This window comes from Cetorhinus maximus, chromosome 15 (assembly GCF_964194155.1).
Source record: "Cetorhinus maximus chromosome 15, sCetMax3.hap1.1, whole genome shotgun sequence".
Classification (NCBI taxonomy): domain Eukaryota; kingdom Metazoa; phylum Chordata; class Chondrichthyes; order Lamniformes; family Cetorhinidae; genus Cetorhinus; species Cetorhinus maximus.
In genome coordinates, this window is record NC_135893.1 from 49,914,690 (window position 1) to 49,927,755 (window position 13,066).

Consider the following 13,066-nt stretch of genomic DNA (forward strand, 5'->3'; position numbering starts at 1 on the left):
GGAGAAGGCTCTGGCAGTGTGGGGTGAGGTGGGCTGGGGTGAGAACCAAAGGACACTTTCCCCTGGAGACCTCGTCATTCGATTCCCCCTGCCAGAAGCTGGCCATTGCGCAGGCGCGGGAGACGCAGTGCCTGCTGGGAGCTGTAGTCCACCATTGTCCTGGGGTCTGTCCGCGGGAATAGGGAGAGGACCGGAACTGGACTACAAACCCCACAAAGCCGAGCGGCAGAGGCAGCTAGCAGCCGGGAACAGCGCAAAGTTTGTAGCTGCCAGTTGCGGAGACTCCGGGTTTGCATCAGGTGCGGATCCTGGCTCCGGCTGTCCGCTCTGCTCTCTGGCTGCTCCGGAGTTACTCCAGCTCTATCCAGAGGATGATCGTGGCTCCGGCCGCCGAGAGGAACAAGGAGCCGATCCTGAATGTGATCCGGCAACAGCTGAGCCCCAGCGCCCCGGCACTGGCCCTGGAGTTAGCCTCAGGATCCGGGCAGCACTCGGTCTATTTCGCCCAGGCTCTGCCCAATGTGTTGTGGCAGCCCTCCGAGCTGGAGCCGCGGGCACTGGAGAGGTGAGTGAGGGAGGGGCAGCAACAGGCGACTGGGAAGCAGCAAGAGTTTCTGAGCTGCAGGGTTAATTAAAGTCTGCTCCTCAGCAATCACTCTGATAGTCACTCTGTTCATTCATAATCACTGTTTGTCAGTAGTCACTCTGTCCCTCAATAGTCACTCTGTCAATGGTCACTCTGTCGATGGTCACTCTGTGGATGGTCACTATGTCTGATGGTCTTTCTGTCCATTTCGATGGCCACTCTGTCTGTGGATGGTCACTCTATCCAACATGGTCACCCTCCCTGTCCGTGGATGATCACCCTGACGTTCGATGGTCTCGCTCTCCGTTGATGGTCACCCTGTCCGTCAGTAGTCACCCTGTCTATCGATGGTCAGTGCTTTAATTAGCTCGTTCACCAAACTGAAACATTTGTGACTCTTTCATTAGAACTAATTGTCGTCCCATTGCTGGTTTGTGTATTTAGCACTTTAATAAACAATTTCCCATTCATTCAGTCTCTAACATTTCAGAAATCCAGTTGTCTGTTCAATGACATCTTCTTAAAATTAAATTGAAACTAACTCAGGGCAACATCCAAAAAAAAAGGCTTTATTTATATGCAGTGTTACCAAAGGAGCTGGAGGCCTGGATCATCATGTTTTGTAGTGTTAATGTTGCTCTAGGAGCTTATTCCTTCATTCTGCCTCAAACAGCCAGTGCTGAAAGATGAACGAGCATGAATAAGACTTGGGATGACTGGAATCCAAGCAAAAGGATCTGAAACAAATACAACTAACAGGATCTCGGTTGTAAATCATCAGCCAGAGGCTCAGGATTCAGAAATGAAACTGTGTAACCATCCTGCAGATCAATGATGTGGTATGTTGTGGTATGTGCTAGATCAGAAGTGCAGTGATGGAGTGCCACTGTTGATTGCTGAACCCCTAGAATATGGAGGAGGGAAAAATGGCCTGCTTTCCTGCTGTCAATTATCCAGGTACCCTCTCTGCTTGAAATGCAGGCATTTGATGGATGGACAGGATCTGAATGACTGTGATAGCTCTTATAGTTGAATAACACATGTGCGTTCACTGCCCCCCGAACTCACTGAAAGGATGGGTGCTTGGGTCAGAGAGCTGTCAACCCCTATGAAACAATGCCACAGCTGGAAGGAGAACCTGTCTTAATGATTCCAACTAAAAATGAGTGGGATTGCAATGGGGAATGTCAGAAAATGCAAGCAATGAGCCCCTACTGGTGTCAATTGCCCTATCTAGGATTTTCCTTGTCTTGCGGTTTGCTGGTGATGAGTCCCCGGTCTGCCACATGTAGGTGCCATGAATCTCCAGGGGCATTTTAACATTTTCTGCTCCACTTGTCATGGGCTATCATGTGGAACCTGGTGTATGATCCCAGGAATTGGTAGTAAAGGCCCCAAGACTCTGAGTCAACTCCAGTGATTGACCTTCTAGCCATTGGTAGGACCTCATTTCAGATCTTCAGAGTGCTTCTGTTCCTTGAAGACCTTTTGCTGAATCTTCTAGTGTTGCAGCAGTCTTTGCAATGGCTGACTCTCTCTTGACGTGGGAGCTCTGCTGGGAGCCCTCCCTTCCATTCTTCACGAGTCAAGACCCAAGAGAATGAGATGGGACTTGCCTATAAACAGACAGGAGGGCTGAAGACCACCAGAAAACTCTCTCGAAAAGGAGAATCACCTATCTTCACTTCCGCACCCCTCACTACCCCGATTCCCAGCCCGACCCCAATAAATCATTGCCCTCCGCAAGTAAAGAGTAAACAAGTAAGAGGCACACGGTCAGTGAGGAGAGACTTCGGCCTGAGTGAGACAGAGACCGAGTGAGTATATTTGGGAATTTGATTCAATGTGGGAATTCAGTGCATGGGGGGAAAGAGATGCTTTAGGTAAGGTTTACTGCAAGAAGTAAAGTGTGCTGAGTGGGGGGTTCGGTGAAGGGCAGGGAGGAGATGTTTTTTCTCTTCTCTTTTTCAGTCTCCAGTATTTGATTTCCACTTTGGTGCAGCAGAAGGAGCAGGTAAACTAGTAACTGGTGTTATTAGTTTTATCAGTATTGTAAGCACTGTATTGTTTTATCAGTATGGAAAAGTTTACTGGCAGCTCCAAAACCTTTTGGGAGGTGTAGGCTTTATTAATTATGATTAATTAATTAATTAATTAATTAACACATATTGGAGGTGGCAGGGCAGGTGATATGCAGCGATTGCAGGATGTGGGAGCTTCTAGATACCAGTGTGATCCAGGGTAAACACATCTGCAGTAAGTGTTTGCAGCTGCAGGAGTTATTGAGCTGGAGGCCGAGCTGCAGACACTGCAGCATATCAGGGAGAGGGAAGGTTACCTGGATACTTTATTCCAGGAGGCGGTTGCACCTCTTAGGATGGAGTCTTCTGATTTGGTTGGTGGTCAGGGACAGGAGGGTGTGACTGCAAGTGAGGCAAGTAAGGGGAACTAGAGGGTAGGAGTGCAGGACCCTCAGCCCTTGCAACTGTCCAACAAGTTTGTGGGTTTTTTAGCTTGTTTAGTTGCGATTGGGGGCTGCCGGGTGGATGAGCAAACTGACCATGGTACTGTGGTACAGGAAGCCATTCAAGCAGCGGGAATTACAAAGAATGTAGAGGTAGTAGGGGACAGTATTGTCAGAGGGATTGACACCATTCTCTGCAGCAAAGAGCTTGAGGCACCAAATTAAGAAGCAGAACCTCTGGATTATTACTTGAGCCACGTACAAATTGGCATAGGGCAAATTAGATTACTAAAATGAATCTGTGACTCAAAGACTGGTGTGGGAGAAGTGGATTCCAGTTCATGAGGCACTGGCACCAATACTGGGGTAAGTGGGAGCTGTACTGTTGGGATGGTCTACACCTGAACCGTGCTGGGACCTGTGTTCTTGCAAGCCGTGTAACTAGGGAAGTAGAGGGGGTTTTTAACTGAGTAGTGGGGCGAGGGATCAAATTTTGGAAGAATCAAAGAGTAGAGACAAGGTATTATTGCAGGAAATGAAAAACCATGGCAGGAAGGGATAGAGAGTACAAATCTAACAGTAAATCAATAGATTAGACTAGAGGTTATAAAAAGAATAAAAGGATAAAACTAAAGGCTCTGTATCTGAATGCACGAACCATTCAAAACAAAACAGATGAACTGAGAATGCACATAGAAATAAATAAGTACGATTTGATAGCTATTACAGAGGCATGGCTGCAGGAGAACATGGATTTGGACCTGAATATTAAAGAGTATAGGACATTTAGGAAGGACAAGAAGCGAGGAAAAGGTGGAAGGGTGGTCCTATTAATTAATGATGGTGTTAGAACAATAGAGAGGGATCACCTAAGTTCAGGAAATCTGGATGTGGGTGGAGATGAGAAATCTGAAAGGCAAGAAGTCACTTGTGGGAGTTGTGTACAGGCCTAGGGGGCCACATAGTAACACATGGTAGAATAGACCATAAAGGAAGAAATAAGGGGAGCTTGTCAGAAAAGCACGGTGATAATCGTGGGAGATTTTAATCTACATATAGACTGGAAAAGTTAGATGGGCAAAGGTAGCCTAGATGAGGAATTCATAGAATGTTTCCAGGATAGTTTCTTAGAACAACATATTCTGAAGCCAACCAGAAAGTGGGTTATACTAGACCTGGTATTGTGCAATAAGATGAGATTAATTAATGATCTCATAGTGAAGGTGCCCCTAGGTAGCAGTGACCATAATATGCTTCAATATTACATTAGTTTGAGGGAGAGAGGAGTGGGTCCGAGACTATGTTTTTAAACTTAAATAAGGGCAATTATTAGGGCATGAAAGCAGAGCTGGGTAAAGTAAATTGGCAAATTAGGTTAAGGGATAGGTCAATAGAGATGTAGTGGAAACATTTAAGGGGATATTTCAGAATTCAGAATACATTCCAACAAGTAAGGAAAAGTCCAAGGCATGGACACACAATCCATGGTTAACTAAGTTAAAGATATTATCAAACTTAAAGAAAAAGTATATAATTGTGTAAAGATAGGTGCAAGGCCAGAAGGTTGGACAGACTATAAGGAACAGCAAAGGATGACTAAAAGATTAATAAGGAGGGAAAAATTAGAGTACGAGAGAAAGCTAGCCAGAAATATAAAAACAGATAGTAAGAGTTTCTATAAATATTTTAAAAAGAAACAAGTTAACAAAGTGAACGTTGGTCCTATAGAAAGTGAGTCTGGAGAATTGATAATGGAAAACAAGGAAAAGGCAGATGAATTGAACAGGTATTTTGCATCAGTCTACACTTTAGAGGTTACAAGTAACATCCCAGAAGCAGCTATAAATCAGGAAATGGAAGGGAGGGAGGAACTCAGGAAAATTACAACCACCAGAGAAGTGGTACTGAGTAAATTGTTGGAGTTGCGGGCTGACAAGTACACAGGTATTGATGGACTTCGACCAGGGTCTTAAAAGAAGTGGCTAGTGAGATAGTTGATGCATTGGTTTTATTTTTCCGAAACTCCCTAGATCCCATTAAATTAAAAGATAGCAAATGTAACTCCATTATTCAAAAAAGGAGAAAGACAGAAAGCGGGAAACTACAGGCCAGTAGGATTAAGATCTGTCATAGGGAAAATGTTAGAAGCTGTTATTAACGAAGCTATAGCAAGGCACCTGGATAAGTTCAAGGCAATCATGCAGAGTCGACATGGTTTTGTGAAAGGGAAATCAAGTTTAACCAACTTATTGGAGTTCTTTGAGGAAGTAACATGTGCTGTGGATAAAGGGGGTGATGTACTGTACTTAGATTTCCAAAAGGCATTTGATAATGTGCCACATCAAAGGTTTTTGAGGAAAATAAAAGCTCATGGTATAGGGGGTAACATATTGGCATGGATAGAAGATTGGCTGGCTAACCAGAAGCAGAGAATAGGCATAAATGGGTCTTTTTCAGGTTGGCAAGAAGTAACAAGTGGTGTGCCACAGGGATCAGTGCTGGGACCTCAACTGTTTACAATTTATATAAATGAAGGGATGGATGGGATGGTTGCCAAATTTGCTGATGATACAAAGATAGGTAGGAAAGTAAGTTGTGAAGAGGATATAAGGAAAAAAGAAATAGATAGGTTAAGATAGGCAAACGGAGTAGAATTTGGGAAAATGTGAAATTGTCCATTTTGGCAGGAAGAATAAAGGAGAGGCATATTATCTAAATGGTGAGAGATTGCAGAGCTCTGAGATGCAGAGGGACCTGGGTGTCTTAGTGCATGAATTTCAAAAGGCTAGTATGCAGGTACAGCAAGTAATTAGGAAAGCTAATAGAATGTTATCATTTATTGCGAGGGAATTGAATACAAAAGTAGGGAGGTTATGCTTCAGTTATACAAGGCATTAGTGAGACCATTTCTGGAGTACTGTGTACAGTATTGGTCACCTTATTTGAGGAAGAATGTAAATGTATTGGAAGCAGTTCTGAGAAGGTTTACCAGACTAATACCTGGAATGGGTGGGTTGTCTTATGAGGAAAGGTTGGACAGGCTAGGCTGTATCCGCTGGAGTTTAGAAGAGTAAGAGGTGACTTAATTGAAACATATAAGATCCTGAGGGGACTTCACCGGGTCGATGTGGAGAGGATGTTTCCTCTTGTGGGAGAATCTAGAACTAGGGGGTCACTGTTTAAAAATAAGGGGCCGCCCATTTAAAATGGAGATGAGGTGAACTTTTTTCAGATGGTCGTGAGTCTTTGGAACACTCTTCCTGAAAAGGCAGTGGAAGTGGAATCTTTGAATATTTTTAAGGCAGAGGTGGATTGATTCTTGGTAAGCAAGGGGGTGATGGATTATCGGGGTAGGCAGGATGCAGATTTGAGTTTACTATCAGATCAGCCATGATCTTATTAAATGGCAGAGTAGGCTCAAGGGGCCAAATGGCCTACTCCTACTCCTTGTTCGTATGTTCATAACTAAATGCATGGAAATGCTAGATGTCAGTAAAGATAAAATGGGTGGACTACAGTGCAATATCTTTTCCTAAGTCGATGTTTTATTTATTTGTCTATTGCATCATGGTGTTTACCCTGCTGTGCGGAAATTATTTTGTCAGACTAAATCTGAATTTCTTCCAAAGGTTCTGACATGATTGATTAGGTTAAGATGACACTAATACGTCATTTTGTTTCAGAGCCCTTTTGTTAGTCATCACATATATAGCTCCAGCAGAGGCCATTTGTAACTTACATCTTTTTTCACTGCATGAGATTAAGATGTTTTTCATATGAATATGTGTGGGTATGGAACAAATGTGGATATTGTAATGAATATTTTACTAGATAACTACAATTTTTGTATGATGCTGTTTTGTGATAACAATGTTATTGGACATGTTTTCTTGAAATACTCATTATTTTGCTTCGAATTAGTTATTTTTTCTTACACTTTGAATGCCACCACTTGTTTGCTTCAACGCCCCTCTGATCAAATTACTTCTCTGTTTTAAAAGCAAAATACTGCAGATGCTGGAAATCTGAAACAAAAACAGAAAATGCTGGAAAAACTCAGCAGGTCCAACAGCATCTCCCAATGCGGTCTCCTATACATTGGAGAGACCAAAAGCAGACTGGGTGACCACTTTGCGGAACATCTTTGGTCTGTCTGCAAGCATGACCCAGACCTTCCTGTCGCTTGCCATTTCAACACACCACCCTGCTCTCATGCCCAAATATCCGTTCTTGGCCTGCTGCATTGTTCCAGTGAAGCCCAACACAAACTGGAGGAACAGCACCTCATCTTCTGATTAGGCACTTTACAGCCTTCCGGACTTAACATTGTTCAACAATTTCAGACCATGAGCTCTCTCCTCCATCCTCACCCCTTTTTATCCCCTTTTTTCAATATTCTATTTTTATTTTTTATCCACTTATTTTTGTTTTCATTTATTTTCATTTTTATTCATTGTTTTATCCCAACTTTTATCCTATTTTCCATCTTTTTTCCCCACCACTGTCCCTTCCCCCCACCCCACCCCCACAAGGACCATCTGTCATTTGTTCATGTTGTTCTTCCCTAGAGTGCTTACCCTTGTCCTACTATTATCACATTCTGCTTTCTTACCTTAATGACACCATCAGCACCTCCTTTAGCCAGTACCACTACCATTAGCGCCCCTTTGTCCTTTTGTTCATGACATCTCTGGCAATCTCTCCTTTGCCCCCACCTATTGCTGGCCTTCTTTCTAGCTTCACCTGCTCCAACCCCCTTAAACAGTATAAATTTCATCACACTTTTACTTCTCTTTAGTTCTGATGAAGAGTCATACGGACTCGAAACATTAACTGTTTTTCTCTCCACGGATGCTGTTAGACCTGCTGAGTTTTTCCAACATTTTCAGTTTTTACTTCGCTGTTTCATTTGTGTATGCTATTCTGTGTACAAGTAAGGAAAAAAGCTAAGGTTCTGAAGAAGGGCATCTTGAATCTTTGTGCCAAAAGTTTAATTTTAATATTACTAGGATACATGTCAGTTAAACCAAACACAGATTGGGTGATCACTTTTTGGAGCTTCTCCATTAAGTCCGCAGGTCCCCCTTCAATCCACTCTGTCCTGACTTGGAACTATATCACCGTTCCTATACTATCACTGGGTCAAAATCCTGGAATTCTCTTCACAACAGCACTGTGGGTCTACCTGCGCCACACAGACTGCAGCAGTTTAAGAAGGCGGCTCACTACCACCTTCTGAAGGGCAATTAGGGTTGGGCTATAAACGCTGGCTAGCCAGCAATGCCCACATCCCATGAAAGAATTTTTAAAAAGTGTGACCCTGAACTTCCAGTCTCCTGTCACCTTATTCTCTACCCTACTCCCACTCTGACCTCAGCATCTTAATACATTGTTCCAGTGAAGCTCCACAGAAGCTCAGGGAACAGCACCTCATCTTTTGATTAGACACTTTGCAGCCTTCTGGCCCCAGTGTTGAGTTCAGCAATTTCAAATCCTAACCAGTGCCTCCTTTTTTCCACCAGCAGTTGTTGCTAGTGACTCTGCTTTTCCTATTTACACCTCCTCTAGGCCCATCTTCTGTTTCTTTGCTTGTCCCATTATCACCCCTTTTTGCTTTGTACTATCATCTCTTTTGTTATTTAATCTCTCCTGCCTTCCACCCTATCACAGACCTTTCCTTTTGACCTTTTCTCCCCTCCTCCCACTTCACTGCCTCTGTACTCGCTCAATACCTGTTTACATCTCTAACATTTCCCAGTTCTGATGAAAGGTCATTGACCTGAAAAATTATCTTTGTCTTTCTTTCCATAGATATTGCCTGACTTGCTGAGTATTTCCAGCATTTTCTGGTTTTGTGTCTGTGAAGCCTGTAGCTTAATCTGTTTTTGTGCATGTATTGAAAAAAAATCATCTGCTCCCTATGAATTATTTTGATTTTTAAAAAATATATTTATATTAATCATTGAATCTACTGGCAAGTATGGGCATTCATACAAGACTGCCATTCACAGTTGCTGCACACTAACCTGTGCGTTTGAAGGTTACTAACTCGTTGTAGTGATGAGAAGTGGATGAGTCTGTATGTTGGGCAATTTACATACAGTCTGTTTGCAACAAGCTTCAGGTAACCTCACAATTGAAAGTGAAAAAATGGGAGGAACTTAGAAGGATTTGGGCGCTTATGTATCACCCAATTTGAACGAATATCCCAGGATAAAGATTTTATCATTAAGCATTTGTTAGAAAAATATATCTGGTTTTGCTAATTATGTTTTATAATTGATTATTGAAGACATCTTTTAAAAAGCGGTTGCTTCAAGTGTTACGTACATTATACCCCTGTAGGGCCATTGCAAAAGATTGAAAAATTATCCTTACTGAAGTGGACTAATTATTCCTAGCCTAATTTTCAAATGCTGGAGGTCTGTACATAATGATTTAATAGATGTAGCTTGGGGAGCAATTAATTCCATTAACTAAATTATATAGAGAATGGACTTGGAGGAGACATTTTAATGAAGCAGATACAAGGTTAAGATAGTGTGCCAAACACAAAGGGTATGATTGCCAATTGTAACAATGAAAATAAAGGAAAACAACATTGCTGCATGATTGATATTATTTTAATAAGGGACCTAAGAAATCCTTTAAGTTAACCATTACATTTTGTTGTGATACTAGTGTCACCCATCACATCCTCACAACTGCCTGCATTGACAAACTAAAGGAGAAAAAAATGTTATTACATTGTAAATTTTCTATGGTTCTATTGTTCTAAAACACCCGAAAAACTCAGCAAGCCTGGCAGCATCGATGGAGGGAAAAACAGAGGTTAACATATTGAGTCCGTGTGAATCTTCTTCAGCTAGATTGCTGAGTTTTTCCAGCATTTTCTCTTTTTGTTACAGAAGTAGGCCATTCAGCCCATTGAGTCCATGCCATGGCTCAGTGGGTAGCATTCTTGCCTGTGAGTCAGAAAGTTGTGGGTTCAAGTCCCCCACCAGTCTTGAGCACAAAATTCTAGACAGTGCACTGCCAGAAATGCCAACAGATCAAATGTTAAATCTGCCCCCATAGATCTTATGGTACTGTTTCAAAGAGTATGGTTGATCTTGTAAGGCATTGCACATGGACCTATAAAAAAGCTTCATGACTTGTCTCTGATTCTACCCTAATCCAGTTGATTTTTTTTTTGGAATGTTTGCTTTTCCTCTTTTTTTTCTCTCTTTTTCTTTCTAAGTGTTAGGTAGTCAGATAGTTGAGAAACTAATAAGAAATTGGAATAAATTGTGTGATCTTGATTGCTTGGAGCTATGTAGTTTGCTGGTTGATGGTGTTTTTTCCCGCCTGCTTTTATTTGAGTGAATTAGTATGCTGAACATAGGTGGCTCAAGCAATCACCATCTAAATTTGACAGACATCAGCTTGTCTATCATGATGCTTTGAAGGGTGATGTACACTTTTCTACGCACTATGAGCATGGACTCGTAATTGCTAAATTTGAGGTAGAGATGATTGTATGAATGCCTAAATTGAATTGCTGTTGCATAGTGCCTTTCCCAGTGGCATATTCATCACTTAGCACGGTTGCCTTATTAAAAGACTTACCTAAACATGGTTTCATTGTTTTCTTTAGCATTTCAGCATATATTGCAGCGACAAGAGTGGAAAATGTAAAGCAGCCACTTAACATTGACTGTTCACAGAGCTGGGAGGCTTGGGGAGGATTGAAACCAAACTCCTTTGATCTTATTGTAAATATCAACATGATCCACATCACAGAGATAAAGTGCACTGAGGTAAGAGCTCCATTCATCTGTATGAATTCATTCTGATCGATCTATAGCTGTCATTCCCAAAGAACTAAGTCGAATTGCATGTTTGAAAGATCAAATGTAGGACAAGCACCTAATCCAGACATTCAGTTCAACAATTAAATTATGGACTGAAGTAAGGTTAAAGTTCATTGTAATTTTGTAGTGAATGGAAACCAGGCTTAATATTTATACATAATGTCATGATTCATTTACTTTGCAGATAAATTTAACTTCAATAAAGGATTAATGTTTTGTTATTCATTCCTTTGGTATATCATTAACAGAAATATATTATAATGCATACCACTGTGCCGCCACCTCTGATGGGTCTGTCCTATTGGTGAGATGGTGATGGTTGTGTCTGGGACATTGTCTGTAAGGTATGATTCTACGAGTATGACTATGTCAGGCTTGACTAGTCTGTGGGACATCACTCCCATTTTTGGCACAAGCCCCCAGATGTTAGGGAGGAGGACTTTGCAGGGTCGACAGGACTGGGTGTGCCATTTCCAGTGCCTAGGTTGATGCCAGGTGGTCTGTCTGGCTTCATTCCTTTTTGTAGGCTTTGATACAACTGAGTGGCAGGTAAGGATAGCAGATTTCCTTCCCAAAAGGACATTTATGAACCAGATGGGTTTTTACAACAATCAACACTGGTTTGTCACTATTATCGAGACTTTTTTTTAAATTCCAAATTTATTAACTCAATTTAAATTCCACCAGTTGCAATGTTGGGATTTGAACCCATGTCCCCAGAGCATTAGCGGGGCCTCTGGATTACAAGCCCAGTGACATTTATTGAAATTAAATCATCTATCTTGAAAGTAAATGAATCATGAGATTATGTATAAATATTAAGCTTGGTTTCCATCCACTACAAAATTACAGTGAACTTTAACCTTACTCCAGTCCCTAATTTGCCCTTACATCACCGCCTCCACATAATGTTTACATTGCTCCTCCCACCAAAACGTATCATATTTCACACTTCCCTGCATTAGATTTCATCTGCCTCATGCTGCTCATTTTACCAGTCTGTTACTATGTTCCTCGTTGTTTATCACATTTCTGTGTTTTTGTGTCGTCTTCAATCTTTGACATTATGGGCGGAATTTTCTGAGCGAGCTGGCAGCAGGCGTGATAGGTGGCGAGCGCGGAAAACATGGCGGGACCCACTTGTTGACGGCGTGAAGGCAGGTCGCAATCTTCCGTTCAGCCAGCCAACAGCGGGCCGCGTTTCCCACCATTGGTCGGCAGGGAGCTAATTGTAATACATTAGCATTTAATTAAAATGCCATCCAGCCAGGCTCTCGGACTCCCGCCGTATCGTCCATCCACGTCGGCGGAAAAGCACGGAGACGTGTTTCACAACCGCACACAGGTGACGCGCACCTGGCAGCTTCACTTTGGGGGAACTGAGGTGAGTGAACAGCAGCGTTCTCCACAGCTCACCCACTGTTTACAGGCCTCAGGGGTGCTGGGGTGGGTGGGGGACTGATGTCTGGCCCCGCAGGCGATAGCTGAGGTGTGGGGAGGGGTGCCTGGGGGCAAGTGCTGGCCAGCCTCGGAGGTGACTGCTTGGGGGGTTGTCAAGTGCTGCATTGGCGCTGCATCCCGCGCACAGGTAATCGAGGGAAGTGGCCACGCATCAGGAACACCTGTCTAAACTGACCGTGCCTCTGCAACTGAGACAGATCAGGCACAGCCACAGTGATCTGATTGGGGTTGGGCTCCTAGCCTGCCCACCCATGCAAGCAACGCAGAGGCACCAAAGGGCCACCAAGTGTTCCAGACGTTACCTCCCTCACTGCAAACCACCCCGCTCACCCCCCCGGCACAGACTTCAAGTGGCAAGACGCCACTTTATTGGACCATGGAGCAGTTGGACTGCACACGTTGTACAATCTCCTCGCCAATGCCGGCCATGTAGCAGTCACTGCTGGAGGTGCTCACAGCCCCTTGCAATCTCAGCATCCCGGTTTGGACCAGTGTCCCCCATGTCACAGGTTGACAGGGCAGCCATGCAGCGCACTCATCTCTGGCCATCCGAGGGGTGACCAGCACTTTCCGGGAAGCATTAAGGGTCGGTCACACAGGGCCAGGAAAGGTGCTAAGTACAGCCATGATAACCACGCCCCTTTTTCTTGCTGCAGGAGGACCACATCAGGATAATGGATCTTGGTGACCTAGCTGTATGCC

At 43.2% G+C, this 13,066-nt stretch overlaps 1 protein-coding gene across 2 annotated transcripts in view; it reads left to right on the forward strand.

Moving 5' to 3' along the window:
- The first annotated feature begins 222 nt into the window (after nt 1-222).
- The window catches only part of mettl26 (methyltransferase like 26), a 41,521-nt gene continuing 28,677 nt past the window's right edge, over nt 223-13,066 (forward strand). Inside the window, exons 1-2 of one of the 2 annotated variants that reach the window (XM_078558384.1) lie at nt 223-565; nt 10,687-10,849. In XM_078558384.1, coding sequence (XP_078414510.1) covers nt 372-565; nt 10,687-10,849 — 357 coding nt within the window. In that variant the 5' untranslated portion in view covers nt 223-371. The remainder of the gene's footprint in view (nt 566-10,686; nt 10,850-13,066) is intronic. The other variant, XM_078558385.1, reaches the window with a different exon arrangement.